This window comes from Carcharhinus amblyrhynchos, chromosome 15 (assembly GCF_965287045.1).
Source record: "Carcharhinus amblyrhynchos chromosome 15, sCarAmb.v2.hapA, whole genome shotgun sequence".
Classification (NCBI taxonomy): Eukaryota; Metazoa; Chordata; class Chondrichthyes; order Carcharhiniformes; family Carcharhinidae; genus Carcharhinus; species Carcharhinus amblyrhynchos.
Genome location: NC_137338.1, coordinates 35,850,339 through 35,870,675, shown reverse-complemented (window position 1 = coordinate 35,870,675; position 20,337 = coordinate 35,850,339). Strand labels below are relative to the sequence as shown.

The 20,337-nt window shown below is 40.6% G+C and overlaps 2 protein-coding genes across 3 annotated transcripts in view; one reads left to right on the top strand and one right to left on the bottom strand.

The window, feature by feature from the left end:
- Window positions 1–171: 171 nt before the first annotated feature.
- On the top strand, window positions 172–18,748 carry LOC145353244 (sodium/potassium-transporting ATPase subunit beta-1-like). Its single transcript, XM_080203805.1, has 6 exons — window positions 172–708; window positions 2,262–2,390; window positions 3,585–3,740; window positions 12,236–12,420; window positions 13,457–13,540; window positions 17,622–18,748. Exons 1-6 carry the CDS (start codon window positions 609–611, stop codon window positions 17,883–17,885), a joined length of 918 nt encoding a protein of 305 aa, XP_080059931.1. The 5' UTR covers window positions 172–608; the 3' UTR covers window positions 17,886–18,748.
- The window catches only part of nme7 (NME/NM23 family member 7), a 177,248-nt gene continuing 175,102 nt past the window's right edge, over window positions 18,192–20,337 (bottom strand). For both annotated transcript variants that reach the window (XM_080203803.1, XM_080203798.1), the window contains one exon: window positions 18,192–18,834. In XM_080203803.1, coding sequence (XP_080059929.1) covers window positions 18,802–18,834 — 33 coding nt within the window. In that variant the 3' untranslated portion in view covers window positions 18,192–18,801. The remainder of the gene's footprint in view (window positions 18,835–20,337) is intronic.

Sequence of the window (20,337 nt, the reverse complement as noted above, 5' to 3'; positions counted from 1 at the left end):
GCCCCCCCCCACCCCACCCCCCGCGCCGGGTAGGCTGGGCCGAGCCTGTCCGTCACTAAGGGAGCCCGCTCCCCATTGGCTGGTGCCCTGGAATAATTCATTAAGCAGGCGAGGCGGAGTGGCCGCCGATAAAATCCAGAGTCAGTGAGCCCTTTACCTTGGGCGGAACTCCCTGACACCTAAAAGAGCTGCTCAAACTCCGCTTACCCTTCATTCCCCCCCTTTCCCCTCCCCACCCGCCCCATTGCCCTTCCTCCTGACAACAACAACAACACCAGCTTCCCCCCTCCAGCTTAAGAGGATATTTATATATTTTCAAAAAAGAAACGAGAGAGGGGGAAAAAAGTCACCTTACCGACTCTCACAGCTTTCTTCCCCACTTCTTCCATCCACGCCGGCCGCCCGCCCGGTGGAACTGACGCCTCGAGTGTGAGCGGCTTCCAGCAGCCGTTTATTTTTGAAGAGTAACTGCCGCCGCGAGGGAGGGCGCGCGCCAGTCGCCGCGAGGGATCCGCTCTACAGCCAGGCCAAGTTTCTCACAAACACTGTTCCTCCTCACCCCCCCCCCCCCCCCCCAACCGCACCACCCTCAGTCTCCTCCAGGCAGCATGGCACGGGCAAAGGCCAAGGAGGGAGATGGAGACTGGAAGAAATTCCTCTGGGATTCCGAGAAGAAGCAATTTCTAGGCAGAACCGGCAGTAGTTGGTGTAAGTAAGCCGTTGTGTCTTTTCCTCATTTTTTTAAAAAAAGTGTAAGTAATCGGCCTCCCGCCTTTGATCTCGGTTAATGGACCGCGTTGTGAAATGTCGCCGGAGAATAGTTTGGAGATTTTCTGTTGTGATTTTTCTCTGCGTGTGAGGGCTGTTTTTTTTGTGCGTTTTTGCACATTTTTAGACACAAGATTGATTGTAAAATGGTGCGTGTTGAGTGCCAGAAGCGAGCGGGTAAATGGCACCAGCTTCCGCCTTCATGTAATGTGCGTGACTCGATGTGTGTGTGTTTTTAATAAAAGTCAGTGTGAAGGACATTGCTTCCGTGCAGTGTCTGAACGTTAGATTCATTTTGGTGCTTGTGCGGAGTGGGAGAGGGAGAACTCTACAGTATTTCGTTTTAATGTTTGGTGATCTTTGATTTAATTTTTGAACAAACATGTGATTGGCGGCGGGAAGGAGGGGGAAGAGCTCGGGTGTGGGGAAGCAAGAAGTTTGAAGGCACAATTTCCGCAGTCCAAGGTTATTCAAGGTGGTACGCTTTGCAGCACGCCACCCAGCCGCTCGACATTGCTCCCCTTGGGTACATCTGAAATCACCATTTTCCAAAAACATCACTAACTAATCAGATCCAGGGAATTTCCTTGGAGTGAGATTTAGGAATCAATAAAACATAATTGGGAGTGGGGGGAAGAGGCAAAAAGACTGATTTTATCTATCGTGTGTGTGTGTTTCAGGAGGAAAAAATGGTCCGAGTTCTTTTTTTGTCTCTTAGCAACCGATGGTTATCTTGGTGCCCAGACAGCCCTTGTGGATAAAAGTCCTTTCACATCCACCTGTCTATAAGTCTGCTCCCCTTCTGATCAGGAATATTGATTTGGCTTCATGAGCATGTTACTAATTGGTAGCCCAGATTTTTTGGCAAACTCTTGACCGCCGGCGCGATCTTGGCAGCTTTTGCTAACAAGCAAACAAATGGTGCTGTGGATGTGGGAGCCGTCCTTTTTTTAAAAGGACAACTTGGCCTGGCATTTTCTTTTTTAAATTTGTTGGCATCGGGCTTTCCTATCGATTTTTCCACCTTCACTGCACCAATAAACATTACGCAACCCTATCACGAGTATGCAAGTTCATTACCAATAAATTATTGGCCCTGTCTCTCTCTCTGTCTGGCTGAACACTCCCTCCTCGTCATCGGATGGAAATTTTCTGAACGGTCCTTTGCTGCAAGTATCAACGGTACCTCATTGTCTGAAAGGCTGGAGGACATCTTATCAGCGTGGGCCATTACTATTACACCCCTCAGCCCCACTGAGTCATGCATAGCCTTTCTCAACCAGTTTCTTTACATGTTCACATTTACAGTGATAGTGAAATAATCTGCTTGAAAAGCAAACTAATAACAAGATTCGGACACTTCGATAATGAATCGGAACCGTTTCTATTGCATTTTCCACTTTGTGTTTAACCAGCTAGGTTTTCTCTTTCTTCTTCCCCCCCCCCAAAAAAAAACACCTAGTAATGTTTGGTTATCTGTATTCTTCCTGTAGTCAAGATATTCTTGTTCTACTTGATCTTTTATGGGTGCCTCGCTGGGATTTTCATCGGAACTATTCAAGTACTGCTGCTCACGATCAGTGAATTCGAACCGAAATACCAGGACAGAGTTGCGCCTCCAGGTATATTGGTTTTGCATTTTTAAAAGTACACAAGGCGGTGGAAGATGAGGACGGGGTAGGTGTCGGAAGCTTGTGTAATTAGATTTTTCGTGGCATAAATTACTTCATGCTCGAGTGCTTCTCCATTTGTTGTCCATGGTTGCCGACAGAGGCGCAATGGAAAAGCCTGCGTGTCATAGTTGCCTCCCAGCAGAGTGGTACTATGAAGGTCACTTACCAGTATGCACACACTCCAGCCTCCCCCACACTTAACTGAAGTCGGATTTTATGAATATTGCACAAGATTAATTGCTTTATTTTAGGATTGATTTTATTTTTAAATGCATAAATGGAATTCATCAAGTGATCGTTTGTACCTATAAAAATACCGCGTAATCCATTCGTATCACGATGTTCTTATACTGTGTTCAGTATCAAATAAAGTAAGGCTTTATTTGGGGTGCAGATTAATTATATTATACACCACAATGTAGATTTGCATGTTTAAAACCAACGCCATTAAACTGTTTTAATCTGTCCTCTTCACTGAGGTGTGGCTGTCCTCTATTATGCAAGTAACAATTACTTATGCGCAAACCTTTAGTAATCTTGATCTCTGCATGCATTTGTTTCCAACGGGGGAGGCAGTGGTCTTGTCATTTGGCAATTCAGGGGGCAGGTCAATGGTTTGGAGACATGTTCAAATTCCGTCATGATAGATGGTGTGCAAAATTTCAGTAAAACAGAATTGGAATTTATGCCCTTTAGGGAAAGAGCTGCAGTCCTTGACAGGTCTGGCCCATGTGACTCCAGATCCACAGCAAATGCCAGACTCTTAGGTGTCCTCAAATGGCTGAGCAAACCACTCCATTCAAGGGCATTAAATACTGGCTCAGGCCAGCAATGGCCACATCCCATGAATGAATAAAGGGTCTCTGTATTAGGAACAATTTGGCTGATTATTTCATTTTAAAAACTTAATGCAGATGTATTTGTGCTGTGCAGAAATCAACTAATTATTGACTGTCCCTAATACTGATGGGTTTGATCTGTGAAGATAGCATATTAAATCATGATTACTTCAGCTTAACATTGCATTCTGAATTTCAGAAATATACAAAGACATGTTAGTTTACTGAAGAGTAACTATCTTAAATGTAATAAAAGCTTAAATATATGTATATTTGATTCATTGAATTTTAACTTCCATTTTAGGTCTATCACATTCACCATATTTGTTTAAAACGGAAATTTCCTTTAGTATGTCGAACCCAACATCCTACGTAAGTTTTGTGAAAAGTATGAACAAGCTCTTGGATTTTTACAATGAAACCGTTCAGGTTGGCAACACTCCTTTTGAGGACTGTTCTGGTAAGTTTAGGTAACTGTTTTTGATTTGATAAGCATATGACTCCCTCACATGGCCAGAAGTTTTGAACAAGTATTTTGTATCCATGTTCATGGTAAAAGATGCAAAGCATTCCAAGAATAGTTAAAAATCAAGAGGCAAAATGGTGAGAGGAACTTGGAGGAATCATCACCAGAGGAAGAGTCCCTTTGATCTTATGACTTGCATCCCAAGGTCTGAAAAGAAATGGCTATATAGTTAGCTGCAATCTTCCAAAACTTAGATTCTGGAAAGGTTACAGCAAGTTGGAAAACTGCAAATGTAACATTTCGAATCAGACAAGTCAGCATGGTTTTGTGAAAGGAAGATCATGTTTGACAAATTTCTTTTTTGAGGGTGTAACTAGGAGAATGGATAAAGAGGCACATGTAGATGTAGTGTATTTGGATTTCCAAAAGGCACTTGATAAGGTGCCGCACAAAATAAGAGTGCATGATGTTGGAGATGATGTATTAGTATTGGTAAAGGACTTTGATAACACAGGAACCAGTTGGGATAAGCTGATCATTTTCAGGTTGGCAAACTTTAATTAGTGGAGTATAGCAACAATCAGTGTTGGGCCTCAGCTATCACAGCACCAGGGACCCAAGTTTGATTCCAGCCATAGGTGACTGTGGTATTTGTGCATTTTCCTCCTGTCTGTGTGGGTTTCCTGTGGGTGCTCTAGTTTCCATCCGCAATCCAGATCTGCATGTTTGGTAGATATTCCATGCCAAATTGTCCCTTAGTGTCCCAAGATGTGTGGGTGAGGGGGATTAGCAGGGTAAATATGTGGAGTTCTGGGGAAAGGACCTGGGTAAGATAGAGGAGTTGGTGCAGACACGATGGGCTGAATAGCCTCCTGCACTAGGGATTCTGAGATTACGGTCTATATTAATGACTTGGATGAAGGACTAGAATATATTATAGCTCAATCTGCATGTGGGTACAGCAAGTAGTTCAAAGGCAAATGGAATGTTGACTTCATTGCATGGAATGCAGTATAAGAAGAGGAAAGCCTTGCTAAAGAGTACAGGGCATTAGTGGGATCACATCTAGAGTACTACGTGCACTTTTGGTTGCCTATGGAGGGATATATTTGCAATTAAAGCAGCTTAGAGAAGGTTCCTAGGCTGATTCCTGGGATGAAGGAGCTGCCCTACAGATTGTGCCTGTGCTTATTGGAGCTTATAAGAGTGAGGTGATATGTACTGAGGCATAAGATTCTGAAGAGGCTTGATAAGATAGACTTGAAAGGATGCTCCCTTCATGCAGAGATCCAAAACTGGAGGTACGGCTTCAAAATAAGGGGCTCTCCCATTTAAGATGATAACTTCCTGTCTCAGGGTTATTCGGTTGGCATTGTCTTCCCCCAGCAAGCAGTGGACATTGGGTCATTGGATATGTTCATGGCTGGCTTGGATAGATTTTTGATGGACAAGAGAGCCAAGTTCTGGGGGAATAGGCAGAGATGGGCCATGATCTTGTTGATTGGGACAGGCTTAAGGGGACTGAGTGGCCTACTTATATTTATTATATTAAATGGATTAAACACTACTCAAATTAGAAAATTGACTCACTTATCAAATCTGAAGTACTTTATCTCGTTGCCTCCTTTGCAAACAAATATTTGAAGTCCTGTGAGAGCTTTGTTGGCCTTTTGGTTGGCTGTTTGTAGTTTTACAATTTTCAATATATAAACAACAAATTACTTATGACAATTGGCAATGTTTTAATTTTTAGCTCAGTGAAACAAAAGATGAATAAAATAGATAATTTAGACTTTCTGGGTGAATGTTTCATTGGAGGGGTGGTGGTCTCAACTTGTTGATGAAAAGGAGATTGATCATTGGATAACAGCTCAACCTAACTACACTTTTTGCTTTTTGAGAGGCAACAATAAATATGAATAACATCCATATTAAAATGTTTGCATTTGAACTGCTAACATTTTATCATACTGAGTTCTTGTGAATGGTAATAACATAAATGACCAGTTGTGTGGTGTTGTTCAAGAGTATGATTCTGACCAGGACAAGGAGTAAGCTCTTTTCCCTTTTGAATTGTGTAATCAATTTATTGGAATGTTTGGCTGAATCATGTGGCTGAAATAAACCATATTTGGGCTCTAATTTTTCATCTTGTTGGGGTAGTTGTGCTTCCATAATGCAAGACCCCCCCCCCCCCCCCCCCCACTCCCAAACCATTGTATTCAAGCTACAGAAATGGCCACTAATTTGAGAGTGGTTAATTACTTGAGGATAAGCTAAAATTGACACTTGATTAAATGAGCCTCTAAGTCACTAATCTGCTTTTTCATTTATTCTTGGCACTTTTTTTAAAGATGTAGTTTAAGAATGACCCACATGGTGTCGCTCCATGAGACTAAATTCAGTTCTGTGTACACATATTGCTACAGAAGCAGAGCCCACCAACTGATTGTCAAAAGATACTATTTTCTGGCAGCAATATCCTGCCATAGTCTTGATGCCTAATGTTTTTGCTAATTCAGTTTTTTTAGCCAAATAGTTTTGTTTAAATAGGCTAATTCAGGTCACACTTTATGCATTTTTGACGCATCCACACAAGGATGAGCAAGCTTTGCCATGTTCTAAAACACAACTACAAGTTGAAATAAAGTTACTCACTCAGTGACTATTCAATGCAAATGAATGTTGGTTTAATTAGCCTAATTTAAGTTTGACAATGAAGAAAGCATCAGGCTGTACACTTCCTCAGCTTGTACATTTTGGCAAAAGATGACAGCTGCTGCAGAGACTAAAGTACTATGTAGTGTCACATGTAGAGAAGTTTTTTGGACAATGTGTTATTTTTTGACATGTTGGTCATTAATCATGGTCCTTTAAATTTTGTCTGTATTATTCCAATAACTTCCAAATTATGCAATTAAAATTATTGGACAATGTTTTGAATTGTTTGGTCTTGAAGATTGTTGGAAACGCTGGTTTATATTTAAATATTCTAATTGTTTGGACAAGATCAGCTTGTGAATTTTGTTGCAATACAATTGTCTTAAATTGGTCAGCTTTGGAAAAGGGCAGTCTTGCCACACAAGATTCAGGGTTGAAGCCTTACTTCCAACAATTTGAACCCAGTGGCTTTGAAATTCCTGCTCAAGGACTGTTGATTTCTAACCATGTGGGTGGCATGGTAGCACAGTGGTTAGCACTGCTGCTTCCCAGCTCCAGGGACCTAGGTTTGATTCCCAGCTTGGGTTACTGTGTGGAGTTTGCACGTTCTCATGTCTATGTGGGTTTCCTCCCACAGTCTAAAGATTTGCAGGTTAGATTGATTGGCCACGCTTAAAAAAAAAAAATTGCCCCTTCAGAGTTGAGATGTGTTAGGTTAGAGATTAGCAGGTAAATATGTAGGGATATGGGAGTAGGTAGGGCGTGGGTGGGATTCTGGTCAGTGCAGACTCAATGGGCTGAATGGCCTCCTTCTCCACTGTAGGGTTTCTGTGATTTCTATAAGGGAGAATATCCATGCTTGCCATTGTTAGTACTGTATATTGGACTGCCCTTGCTCAATTCAATGCAGAATGTGGGAGGTTGCCTCTTTCCTTCAGAAGCTTCCCTATGCTGGAATGTGTGGTATTACCATACTTGCCCACTAATTTAAGTTTTGGCAAGTTGGAATTGCATTCCTTAAGGATTTAATTATTGGTGATCTAAAAAAATTTTTGACTGTCTTTATCTCAATCGCATTTTTGTTTTCTGCACATAATTTGGCCCGCTTTAGACTCTGCCCAGTCCTTTTATGGTGTCTTGCCCTGTTCACCTAGGTCCCAAACCCCACTGGGGGAAATGGATTTCTGAGTTCAAGCAACTTAAAAGCCTGTAGAAAGTTTGTGGGCAGATGTGCAGTAATGAGTAGGTTGTCCATCTACTGCTGATTGCAAAACTGAGTCAGGATGGTCAGGCAAGACGCCAGATTTGGATTTCAAGTGGAGGCAAGTCACAATGGAGTGCTAATCCGTTGGTCATTGACACTCAGAAGTTGCAGGCACTTTCTTCCTCGTGTCCATGCATTTGTTCTTTAAACAATCAACTTGGCCTGGTTAATACTTGAAACTAAAATCCTAACTAGGCTAACTCTTGAGGCTAATAATCAGATAACTACAAAATGTCATGAATACAACCGTTAAATTGGCCTAATTTAAACCCCTTTCCAACTTCATAGCAGAAGTAAAGCAGTTACAATATTTTCATTGAGGTGTACAATGTTCTCCTACATTCTCTTATGTAGAGGAAGTAACTAATGTTCAGATCTAGCAATCAATTGGATAACCTGCTTGCCTGAGGTCTGTTGGGCTTTATAGAAGATTCTTATATATGGATGTTAGCTTTCAGAAAACAGTTGAGTTCCTGCATTCCAAGTGGCCTTTGTTGAAGGAAGGAGAAGTATGATGAAGTACTAAGTGGATGATCCATCTCTGCCTCCTCCAGTGGTCTCCAGCTTAGAATCCAAATGTGCAGAAGGAGGCCACTTGGCCCATCGAGTCTGCACCGACCATCATCCCACCCAGGTCCTATCCCCATTAACCCCATGCATTTACCCTAACTAGTCCCCTGATACTGAGGGGCAATTTAGCCTGGCCAGTTCACTTAACCTGCACATCTTTGGACTGTGGAAGAAAATCGGAGCACACAGAGAATGTGCAAACTCAACACAGTGACCTAAGCTGGGCATTGAACCAGGGTCCCTGGCACTGGCAGCAGTGCTAACCACTATGCCATCCATCTTAGATGCCAGTCTCCAGCCAATTTGATTCAACTCCACATGATATCAAGAAATGAGTGGGGTCACTGGATACTGCATAGGCATTGGTCCTGATAACATTCTGGCAATAGTATTGAAGACTTGTTCTCCAGAACCTGCCACTCCCCTAGCCAAGCTCTTCCAGTAGTTACAACACTGTTGTCTACCCAACAGTGTGGAAAATTGCACCAGTATGTCCTGTACACAAAAAGCAGGACAAATCCAACCCTGCCAATTACTGCCCAAATCAGTCTACTCTTGATCATCATTAGAGTGATTTAAGGGGCTGTCAGCAGTGGGTTTCTTCCAGGTGTTCAGGTTTCCTCCCACAACCCAAAGGTGTGCTCTTAGGCTGATTGGTGTAATAAATTGTCCCTAAATTATTCTCCCCTTAATCTGGTTTCCAATGGGTACCATAAGCATAGACATGGGTCAAGGGTGAAGGAGGAAAAACACATTAAGATGGTGGCATAGGCTCGTTGGGCCGAAGGGCCTGTTTCCCATGCTCTTGTTCTTTGCTGTCGAGCAGTACTTACTCATAATGCCCACTTTGGGTTTTGCCAGGGTCATTCGTCTCCTGACCTCATTACAACCTTGGTCCAAATATGGACAAAGAGCTGAATTCCAGAAGTCAGAGTGACAGTCCTTGACATCAAGGCCACCGACAGCAGCAGCATGTACTATCTACAAAGGTGCACTGTAGCAATTCACAAAGATCCTTAAACAGCACCTTCCAACCCCACAACCATTTCCATTTTGAAGGACAAGGGCAATACCATCACCTGCAAGTTCTCCAGGCCACTCACCATCCTGACTTGGAAATGTATCATTGTTCCTTTGTAATCGCTGGGTCAAAATTCTGGAATTTGCTCACTTAATGGCATTGTGGGTCAACCCACAGCAGGTGGACTGCAGCAATTCAAGAAGGCAGCTCACCACCACCTTCTCAAGGGCAACTAGGGATAAGCAATAAATGTTGGTGAGCCAGTGATGCTCTTGTCCCACAAATTAATAAAAAGTAATCTTAAACTTTAACTTAAGCCTAAAAACATAGTCTAAGACTAAATATTTCCTTTTCATAAAGAGGAACCATTTTGTCTTTGACAGTCTTGAGGCAATGCTGGCAAAGATCCTCAGGAGGAAGATATGAATAAGTTATGACGACAGAAAAAATGGTAGTGACAATAATATTTATATAGTATTTTAATCTGTGTAGAGGTAGTCATGGGTTATAATCTTCCTTGGATTCTGGAAGGGCCCCAGTGGATTGGAAATTGGCAAATGTAGCAGGAAAGTAAGGCTGATTAGCTTACCTTTTGTTTTTTACCAAGGTTCTAGCAAGATAAGTCAATAGTTGATTGATTCAGCTTCTTGAAATAATATGGATAAAGAGGAACTTCTTGATGTGCGTCTTTGGGAAGTCACCACGTCAAAGGATACTACACAAGCTAATAGCACATAGTGTAGGGGGTAGCATATTTAAAGGATTAGTCATTTAATGGGAAGCAGAGTAAGGATAAATGGGTCTTTTGGGGTTGGTAAGATGTAACTGGGGTATCATGGGGATCAGACATACATGGTCATTGATCTAAATTGGATATAACAGCATGGTGATAGCAGAATGGTGTCAATTTCGGAATGTGGAAATGATTGGAGAGAAGAGTGGGGAAAGAAGCTTTTAAAAATAAATTGAACAGTTTTAAATTTAAATCATGCTTCTGTAGGGATGACGTACAACAGTTTTAAAAGGGATGATTGGTAATGTAAGACTCTGCATTAGAAAGCAGTTAAATAATAACTCTAATTTTCTATACATTTAATTTGTATTATGGTGTGAAAATGCAAATGAGGGTGAGCTGCTTTGTGCAAAGCCAACAGTGGAGTGGTCCAAATTGTCCCAGCAACCTGCAATTATTTGCAAATTATGGAGCATTTTTTCCAGAATCCGGGCCACTATACTTTTTTGAGCATGTTGTTTTGCAGCTTTGCACAGTAACTTGGGTTTGATGTGATAAATCTACCATCCTGTACTGAATTGGCTACATCTTAATCAATAAGAAGTATTGACTAAAATTGATTAGGGGTAGCAATTTGACATATTACTAGGACAAAAAGTTAATTTCTTGGCCAAACTTCTATTACAACTTTGCCAAAACTGTTGGGCACAGCCTAGTCAAATGGTAGGAAGGGTATTGGGCACCACCTAGAGTGAATGTTAAACTTCGTCCCATTTTCACAAACCAGTGTTGAATTTTAATCTTGAGATGCTCTATAGGTATCTTCTGTTTTTGTCACTGATCTTTGCCCTTGAAGTTTTATGGGATAAAAAAGCAAGCACTTTGAAGCCATGGAAGAAAGCTGAGGAGGTCCTGTGGCGCATTGGTAGCACCCCCCATTCTGGGCCTGAAGCTTCAAGTTTAAGCTGTATTTCAAAGCTTGACAGCCATGGAAGATGACCCAACAGATTGATTATCAGCCTGTAAATCCTTCCAATATGTCTGGCAGACCAATGTGGGAATGCCCTGGTCAGCCATATTGCAGAAGGCAATGGCAAACTATTGCAGTTCCAGTGGAGTTTCATGATTCAGTGCTGTTAGGGCATGGTACCTAACAGAGGTGGAAGTGTTACATGATTGGAAGAAGATTGAATAGCTTGATTAATTGTGTGGCATTGCAAACTGCCACTCCTGGGAGCAGGTTTCATATCTCTGCTTAGGTTTGGGGAGGTGGTGTGCTCGTGGTTGAAGAAGTGGGCCTTTTAGTTCCCCTGAACCTGTTCTACCATTTGGTCAGATCATGCCTAACTTGACACCTAACTCCATGTATCTGTCTTTGCCTCGTGTTCCTTAATGCCTTGGTTTTGATCTTAGTAGAGCAATTGATCTAGCATCAGTTGTTGCTTCCTACCACCTTTTGTCTGTGACAGTGTTATAATTTTACTTCTGTAGAGACTGGCTGTATTTTTTTTTGTAGACAGTACCACCACCCCCACCCTCAGCTGCTCCTAGTCTTAAACTTCCCCAACCAGCAAGGTGCTTCTGTCTATCCTACCAGTTCCCTTAGCTACTGTCAGAGCGCCCTGAATATGGTCCATGTAATTTAACCCTTGTAGCCCAACCATTTTGGTAAAACTATACTACTCTCTCCAAGGCTAATATTTCCTTCACTTGTGTGGTGGCTGAGGTATGCTCCAGGTATTGTATAAGCTGAAACATTACTTCTGTCCCTTCATTCTAGTCCTTTAGATGTTCCAATGACATCTTAATGATCTGTATACCAGGACCCCCAAGTGACTTTGGAACTTCTGCTTCTATTTCTATTTTTAGGGCCAAAATGGATGACCTCACATTAGTTTTAATTGAAATCCATTTGACTGTTTTGCCCATTCACTTAATCTATCAATATATTTTTGTGATATTATGCCTCCATCTATATTGTTTACAATGCCACCTATCATCTGTCAGCTAAAAATTGCCATCTCAATTCACCTATTCTATCTAATATCCAATCAGGTCACTAACTTGCCTTCAGTTCCATGAGGGACTTTAGATGATTCCTGCCTGCTCATTTAATTATGCCTTAGATGCATATCCTCATTTCTAGTGGGATATTTTATATTGGTATCTCTATTACCAATGTTTAGGTTTCTTGAATTTTGACTTTGATATAAAGTGCTGTTAATCTAATTTATTTTTAGATTCTCCTAGTGGGTACATTGATAGAGGCCCACTAGATGATTCAAATGGCCAGAAGAGAGTGTGTAAATTTAACCGTAAGTGGCTTAAGAATTGCTCTGGACTGGAAGATCCTTATTATGGCTATGCAGATGGCAGACCATGCATTATTGCAAAGCTCAACAGGATTATTAACTTCTATCCCAAGGTGAGGTTCCTTCAAGTTTAAATGATACTTTGCACGTGTAATTAAATAACCTGACTAAAGAAATGAAAGGCAGAGCGCCAATTTTTTGGTAAAATACAAACTTTGCGAGATTTCTAAGAATTTCCAAGACACACTAACCGCAAAAAATCTGAGTTATGTGATAGCCAGTAAATTATAGTTGCAGTTTGACTTGAAGCATTTTTGTTTAGCACTACTGACATAGTTTAGATCAGTTTAGTCATGATGGAATAAAGAAATATGGGTTGTTGTAATTCAGTAGTTATAGTATCATACACTTTAAGCTGGCTCATTATTGATGAAAAGCTTGCTTTTATCACTGCTTGTATGTTGGGGTAAATCTTGCTAGAATGGGCATCTTCCTCCTGCATCGCTAGCTCAGTTATCTGCAACAAGGGCATCTGGGCCCTTGGAGTGATTTTTAGAGCTGGGGAAAGAAACAGGGAAGGAAAGTGAAATAGGTACAGTGGCCAATGCAGGGAATGTGATTTAGAGAAAAGCACAGGTAAAAAGTTTTAAAATTTGACAATTTAGTTGCATGCAAGATTGCAATTGAATTGTTTAATTTTTCAAGTCAAAGATGTTGAATGATATTGCATGAACAATTATGCTGTTAAATATATTTATTTGTAGTCTACCCCTAACTCTCAGTAAGTTGAAATTTAGCCTTTTGTGGGGCAAGCATTACTGGCAATGCCAGCATTTGTTTTTATTTGTATTTTCCCTGGAGGTGGACAACTAATGTGCAAGTCCAGAATGTTCTAAAGAATGATTGATTACAAAGCAAATGGAATATGAATTGACCAGATCTTGGAGATTTGCATTTGTGCTTCTTTTAATCCTCTGAATTTGCTGGCCAGTTTGGTCATTACCAAACATGTGCAATAATAGTCCACACTGTTCCAGCTAGATTCAGCCTTTCTAATTTTATAGGAATGTATACTTTTAATTTTAGAGACATGTAAATTGTCATTTGTAATTTTAAGTGGGTGTGATTGCTCAATATTTTTTCTTTCAGCCTCCAAAGAATAACAGTGACCTTCCTGAAGAACTGCAAGTAAATTATAATCCGTATCTTATTCCTATTCGTTGTGCAGCAAAGGTAAGAGATTTTGGTTTTGAAGCAGGACAGAGAATAGTAGCAAACCTGTTCTTTCTTCACTTTATACGTGAAGTGAGCTTCTCTGGCTGCTCTCAATATGCAAATGTCTTTAGCATTCTGTTTTATTGTCATTCAACTGATGTTCTTTTCAGAGTAGGAATTATTGATTAGTTGGCCATTTATTGCAGCATGCCATGTGTCACCAATTGATGTTTTTAGTAGTGAGAAAATTATACTCGCGTCACTATTTGAACGACGTACAAGAACCCTCTACTTGGACAGGAAGTTGAGATCTGTTAAGTGTTTCTTCTTTCTTTTGGAAGGCCACTTGCTGAGATGATTGCACTTTGTGTTGAATAGAGTTTGCTTAATGTGGTTCCCAAACTTCTCACTTGGAACTTGACCGGAGGAAATGGCTGTCAATTTGGGAAAAATGTATGCAAGCTGTGTCAAATTGATCAATTTAAACAAGTTCAATGTTTTTAAGGAGCATGAGTGAATTAATTTGGTAATAATGCCTTTTTTGAAGCTAGTTAATTTCCTTTTGAACGAGTGCATTTTTTTAACCTGCCCTCCAGGCCATCACAATCCTGAGTTGGAAACACATTGCTGTTCCTTCATGGTCATTGGATCTAAATCCTGGTATTCCCTAACAGTTCAATGGGTGTATATGGACTGCTGCAGTTCAGGAAGACAGCTCACCACCTTAAGGAATGTTAGGGATGGGCAGTAAATGTTAGCCTAGCCAACAAAGCCCGCATATCAAGTTTCAAATGCAAAAAATTCAAAATTATTTGACTTTCTTTCATTATGCTTGGATCATGTATCTGGGAACTATTGGGCTATAACTTCTGAGCTCCCTGTTGTCGGATTAGTCAGGATCCCGAAAGACTGACACTCCTGGCGTTTTCAGTTTGATGCCCTTGGGCATGTTGTACTGCCTGGATCTTGCCTGGCTTGAGTCACGTCAAGTGAGTGTCAACAAAAAGTAAGTACTTGGGCAGTCCAATGCTGATAGAGCTTCCATGGAAGCTCAAGCTCATTGTGTTGCTGTGGCTCAGTTGGTAATACTGTCACCTCAGAATCACAAGTTCTGAGTTCAAATTCCACTGGACCTGAGCATAAAAATCAAGGCTGCCACTCCAGTATGGTGCTGAGGGACAACTGCACTGTCTGAGGTGGTATCCTTTGGATGATATATTGAGGCCCCATCTATCTGCTGTGTCAGATTTAAAAGATCCTGTGGCAGTGTTTCAGAGGAGGGTTATCTTCGGTGTTCTGGCCTATGTTTATTTCTCTATCCTCACAAAAAAAAAATTAGTTGGTCATCATCACGATCTGCAGGAGTTTGCTCTGCACATTATAAGAACGTAAGAAATAGGAACAAGAGTAGGCCATCTGGCTCTTCGAGCCTGCCCCGCCATTCAATAAGATCATGGCTGATCAGTCATGGCTCAGTTCCACATTCCCGCCCTCTCCCCATAACCCCTAATCCCCCCTCATCAAAAACCCATCAACCCGCTTCTTAAAAATATTTAGTGAGGTAGCCTCCACCACTTCAACGGGCAGAGAATTCCAGAGATTCACCACCCTTTGAGTGAAGAAGTTCTTCCTCAACTCCGTTCTAAACCCCCCCCCCCCTTTATTTTGAGGCTGTGCCCCCTAGTCCTACTGTCCTTTCTGAGCAGGAAGAGTCTCTCCACCTCTATCCTATCCATCCCATTCATCATCTTGTACGTCTCAATGAGATCTCCCCTCATTCTTCTAAACTCTTAACAAGTACAAGCCTAGTTTATTCAGCCTCTCCTCATAGCTCAACTCCGGCATCAACCTAGTAAACCTCTGCACTCCCTCCAAGGCCAAAATATCCTTGCGTAAGTACGGCGCCCAAAACTGCACACAGTACTCCAGCTGCGGCCTCACCAATGCCCTATATAGCCGCAGCAAGACCGCCCTACTTTTATATTCAATCCCCCTCGCTATGAAGGCCATTTCCTTACAACGGTAACAGTTTCTAAAAGTACTTCATAAAGCACTGAAATTTCTGGTGACTGAAATGTACTGTGTCAATCTTGTTTGGTGCTGAAATTGTTTGTAATATTTGCCCTATATATGAAATCCTGCCACTTTTGTTTGCCACAGCTTCAGTGGCAGCATTAAAAAGAACTGTGCATGTATGTTTGAAAGTCATGATTTTCCATTTTGATTTCTGGCTGCTGCATTACTTCTCTCTTTATTTACCCACTTTTCATCTTGCCCCCTCCCTCTAAAACAAAATTGATAGCATTGCTTTTTGAGATGGCTTCATGGCAGAATGTTTGTAACTGGTAAAACCTGATACAAAATGTTTGTCTTCCACAGCAGCAATATGCTGAAGTTGGGCATACTTGACAAATGCAGTATAGTAAATAGAATGGGCAGTCAAACAAAAGCAGAATAGACAAATGGCTAATTAGCTGTCCTTTTTTTTTGTTCTACTATGTTTGCTTGTTTTTGAGTTTGGTCTCTTTCTGTTACATAACAGCATCTCTTCTGCAAAATGTTCCTCTGTTTGGGGGAGGAAAAATCAGTATTGCAATATCAACGAGTTTTCTATTGTTTCACAATTGGATCATGAAAGATTCAAATTGAGAAATGGGGTTCAGCTATAAAATGCTTGATTGACAAATCCTCCCATCTGTATTAAAAATTGCAGTAAAGATTTCTCTAGTTTGCTATCCTGCCTGCACCACTGTGTCACTGGAGATAGCATAAATATTCATCCAATTAAATCTAAACGGTAAACAATCTCTAATCAAAGCCAGGGTGTGTTTTTTTTTGTAATGGTTGTATAGCCAGTAGTTGTGTTCAGTTTCTCTTTTTCAAAAAATGTATATCAAATTCCTCCAAACTACCTGGAGGATATGGCTTGTAGAATGGCTTGAATTTACATAATGCTGCTCATGATTCAGATGAGTGGCATGAAGTTTGAGTAATGTAAATCTGACACCAACCAGTTAATCTAAAAAGCATTGCCATAGACAGTGTGGATTTCAGCATTTGGCCACGTAGCCGTTGAATAGTTTTAGCCTATCCTTAGCTTTCCACGAGTGGTGTTTGACCACCTTCAGTGATCTAATGCACATATATACCCAGATCCCTCTGCCCCTGCACTCCCTTAAGAATTTTACTTTCTGTCCATGTTCTTCCTACCAAAGTGCATCACCTTACTGCAATGTGTCTTAAGTTCTACATCATTGTCCTTTTACAATGCCTCCAAGTTTTGTTCCTTCTAAAGTTCATATCAAATTACAAACCAAGATCTAGATAATTCAAATTCTTCAGGAGAAGGAAGGGGTCCCAATACCGACCTCTAGGTAACTCGACTACAAACTTTCTCCAGCCTGAAAAAATATCCATTGACCACTACACTGTGTCCTATTATTTAGCCAATTTTGTATCCACTGTTGCTACCTTTTTCCATGAGCTACAGTTTTTCTCAAGACTGTGCCACTGCATCAAATGCCTTTGAAAGTCTGTGTGCACCACATCAACAGCATTATCCAGACTAATTGTTTTGGTTACTACTCCCAAGTTAGTGAAACATGATTTATGATCTTTTATTTGTAACTTAGGATGTTGATGCTTAAAAGTACCTAAAGTCAGTTATAAGCAAATCTGTTGAACCAAAATAGAGCCTTTTAATGGAGCAATTAAATTTGGAATCATTGTACCTTGCTGAGAGCATAGATTGCAATATGGCACATTGAGGAACTGCAGTTGGTAGGTTTTAAGAGTTTTAAACTAATAAATGATTCAGTAATTTTGCCAGTGGCTGACAGTTATCTTTAATTGTTCCTAGGGTAGTGCCAACATGTATCTGAGTTTGCTTTTTATAAAGGCATGCAAACAGTGTATATCAAAGAATGAACTGTGCACTACTTCACTTAGCTAACAGTACATTAGGAACAGATGGTGTTTTTTTTTTAAACCAAGTTGTCAGGAAGAGTGGAGAAAGGAGAAGAACTCTTATCTACGTGTTTGTTACCTCTTCAAGATTTGTTGGACTTATTTTAATTTTTGTTTTTTTTGGTTTCTTCAGAAAGAAGAAGACACAGATAAAATTGGACCTGTGGAATACTTTGGCATGGGCGGGTTCGCTGGCTTTCCTTTGCAGTACTACCCATACTATGGCAAGCGTCTGCAGGAAAAATACCTCCAGCCCTTGGTTGCTATTCAATTCATGAATATGACACAAAACAAGGAAGTGCGTGTAGAGTGTAAAGTGTATGGTGAAAATATTAAATATAGTGACAAGGACCGCTCTCTGGGACGTTTTGAAGTAAAAATTGAGGTCAAGAGCTGATAACTGCATACTAGAATTTGCCCCTTATTTCAAATTAGTCTTGAACAAACTGTCATACATATGGGACCTACACTTTAATCTATATGCTTTACACTAGCTTTCTGCATTTACCTAGGTATGTAACATAAAAGCAATAGTAGTACATATTTATTCTACTGTAAATGATACTACTTTGAGCCATGGGTGTGCCCATTACTGTAAATTATAATTCCACTAATGTGTAGCAGTCAGTGTTTCTGTCCTTGGGTATTGCTGCCTTGTGCCTCGTGTGGGTTTGAGTGTACAGTACTGTAGTGCATTCATTGGTCCTTCAAACCATGTTGCAGTTTTTGAGCAAGCTTTGCTTTCCAAGTTGTAAATACTCTGAAAATTGCCATGGTACTTGATTTTGTTTCTGTTATGCCCATGTGTATGAACATACTGCACTCTGAAGTTTGTGTAGGGGGAGGGAGGACAAATTGTATTTTCTTTTGGCAATGTTAAGTGTAGGGTGATGGGTTTTATTACACTTTCCTTTAGATCTGTTTAATCTTCAATCCATGTTGAGATCTGGGTCTGGCTATCAAGCTATTGTGATTAGTTATTAAAGTTGTTTGCTGGAACCATCACATGGTGGTGTCTATGAATGTTTTAACCATTTTCATGGAAGATTTTATATTTATGCAGTTGTAAAATTTTTCTGAAAAGTGTAATGTATAAAAGATACCAAAGTCACTGGTAAAATCATAATCTTTATTTTAAACCAATGCAGTAGGATGGTGTTCATGGTGTAAAATGCAAATGCAATGTAACATCTGTAAACTTGTTGGGAGAACAATGCTCCACCTGATTTAAAACATCAAAAATAAAACTCATGAACCTACTGTCTTGAAACTAACTTCTTGAAATGAAGAACTCACTGTTCAGGCTGTGTTTTTCAACTGTCCAAGATCTTGAAAAAATACTGCACCTACAGATAAATAGTGCAAATTTTATTATGTGCATATCTCTGAAGACAGCCAGTTAAAAGTATCAGTGTAAGAACTCAGCCAATAGCCAGTTTAAAACAAAGTCAGAATAGGTTCTTTGCAGGAACTGTAAACATGGGCCACTATTATAAATAAGCAGTTGATAGATTTTGTAACCCACTGGAAAATTGAGCAAGTGAAAGTTGTGCAAACATTCCTTCCACACACACACCTCCCCCTACCTTTCCAGGCTTCCCTAACTAGTACTTTGTGCTCAATGGACTTGAACTTAATTGACTGTCCCCTTGGTGTAAAGGATACAAAAGAAAAACATGGTATCTTGGATTATAATAACTGAAATTTTAAGCAAAATATCTCCTGCTACACCACTACCAGTAGTCTGTTGCTCCTGTAGGCAGGAGTTAATAGGCTAATCTGGTCCCATTTGGGTGGTCATGATGTGGAGATGCTGGTGGTGTTGGACTGGGGTAAACGCACCTAAGAAGTCTAATAACACCAGGTTAAAGTCCTATTGGACTTGCATTCCAATCATTTATTTTGTAAATAGAATTTGTGTCTTTATATACTCTGTGAATAGAGCTCCCACTCACCTGACAAAGGGGCAGCAAGCACTCCAAAAGCTAGTGGCTTTGGCTACCAGATAAATCTGTTGGACTTCAATGTGGTGTTGAGACTTCTTAGTGTTTACCTCATTTGGGTATACATTTTCTGGAGCTGGATATCTAAACTTGGCCTTGAACCCAAATATTCCACTGCACATTTCCAAAGGTGATTTGATAATGGTGTTGCAAGGTCAATTGGGGATCTAAGGTATTCCCTACTTTAGATGATGTGATTGAAAACTAAACAAGGAAATTGAATGGGGGGGTTGTAGGAAAGCAATGGAGATTCTGAACAAAGTGTCTCTAGTTAGCTCCCTTTTTCTGCCTCTGTGAGGTTTTGTTAGAGATGAGGTCCCTATGGTGAAGGCTATCTGCTGTGGAGCTCAAGTCCAATTGGGGGATCAATTACCCAATATTTTTATATTATGAAGGCAATTTGCCAGAGGTGAACCAGAGATCTGAGCTACATCTACAGCTGGTCTCACCACAGGAGGTTGGAGCACCTTTATTTGAGCTTGTACTAAAGGAAAGCTTTATGGATATAAGCAGTTTGGAGCCATTGTCCTAGGATGCCATTATCATTAGGTGAGCACCTCCATCTTGTGGTACTTGCTGCCTGAGCAGTTTGTTCTGCAGGACTGCCACTCAATTGTATGCTGCCCAACACCCTTGAATTGGTGACAGCAATGTCCTAATTTGACACAAAACTACTGGGTTGCAAACCCACATTTCTTGCTGTATAGGGAAAAAATTAAGCCTTGGGGAATCTTTTGATGACAAATTTTTACTGTCCAGCAACTTCTTGAAACTCAAAAGGAAATAAGATTTCCATGAGGTTAACACATACTGTTTCAAATCATTCACCAATGAGATGATTCACAG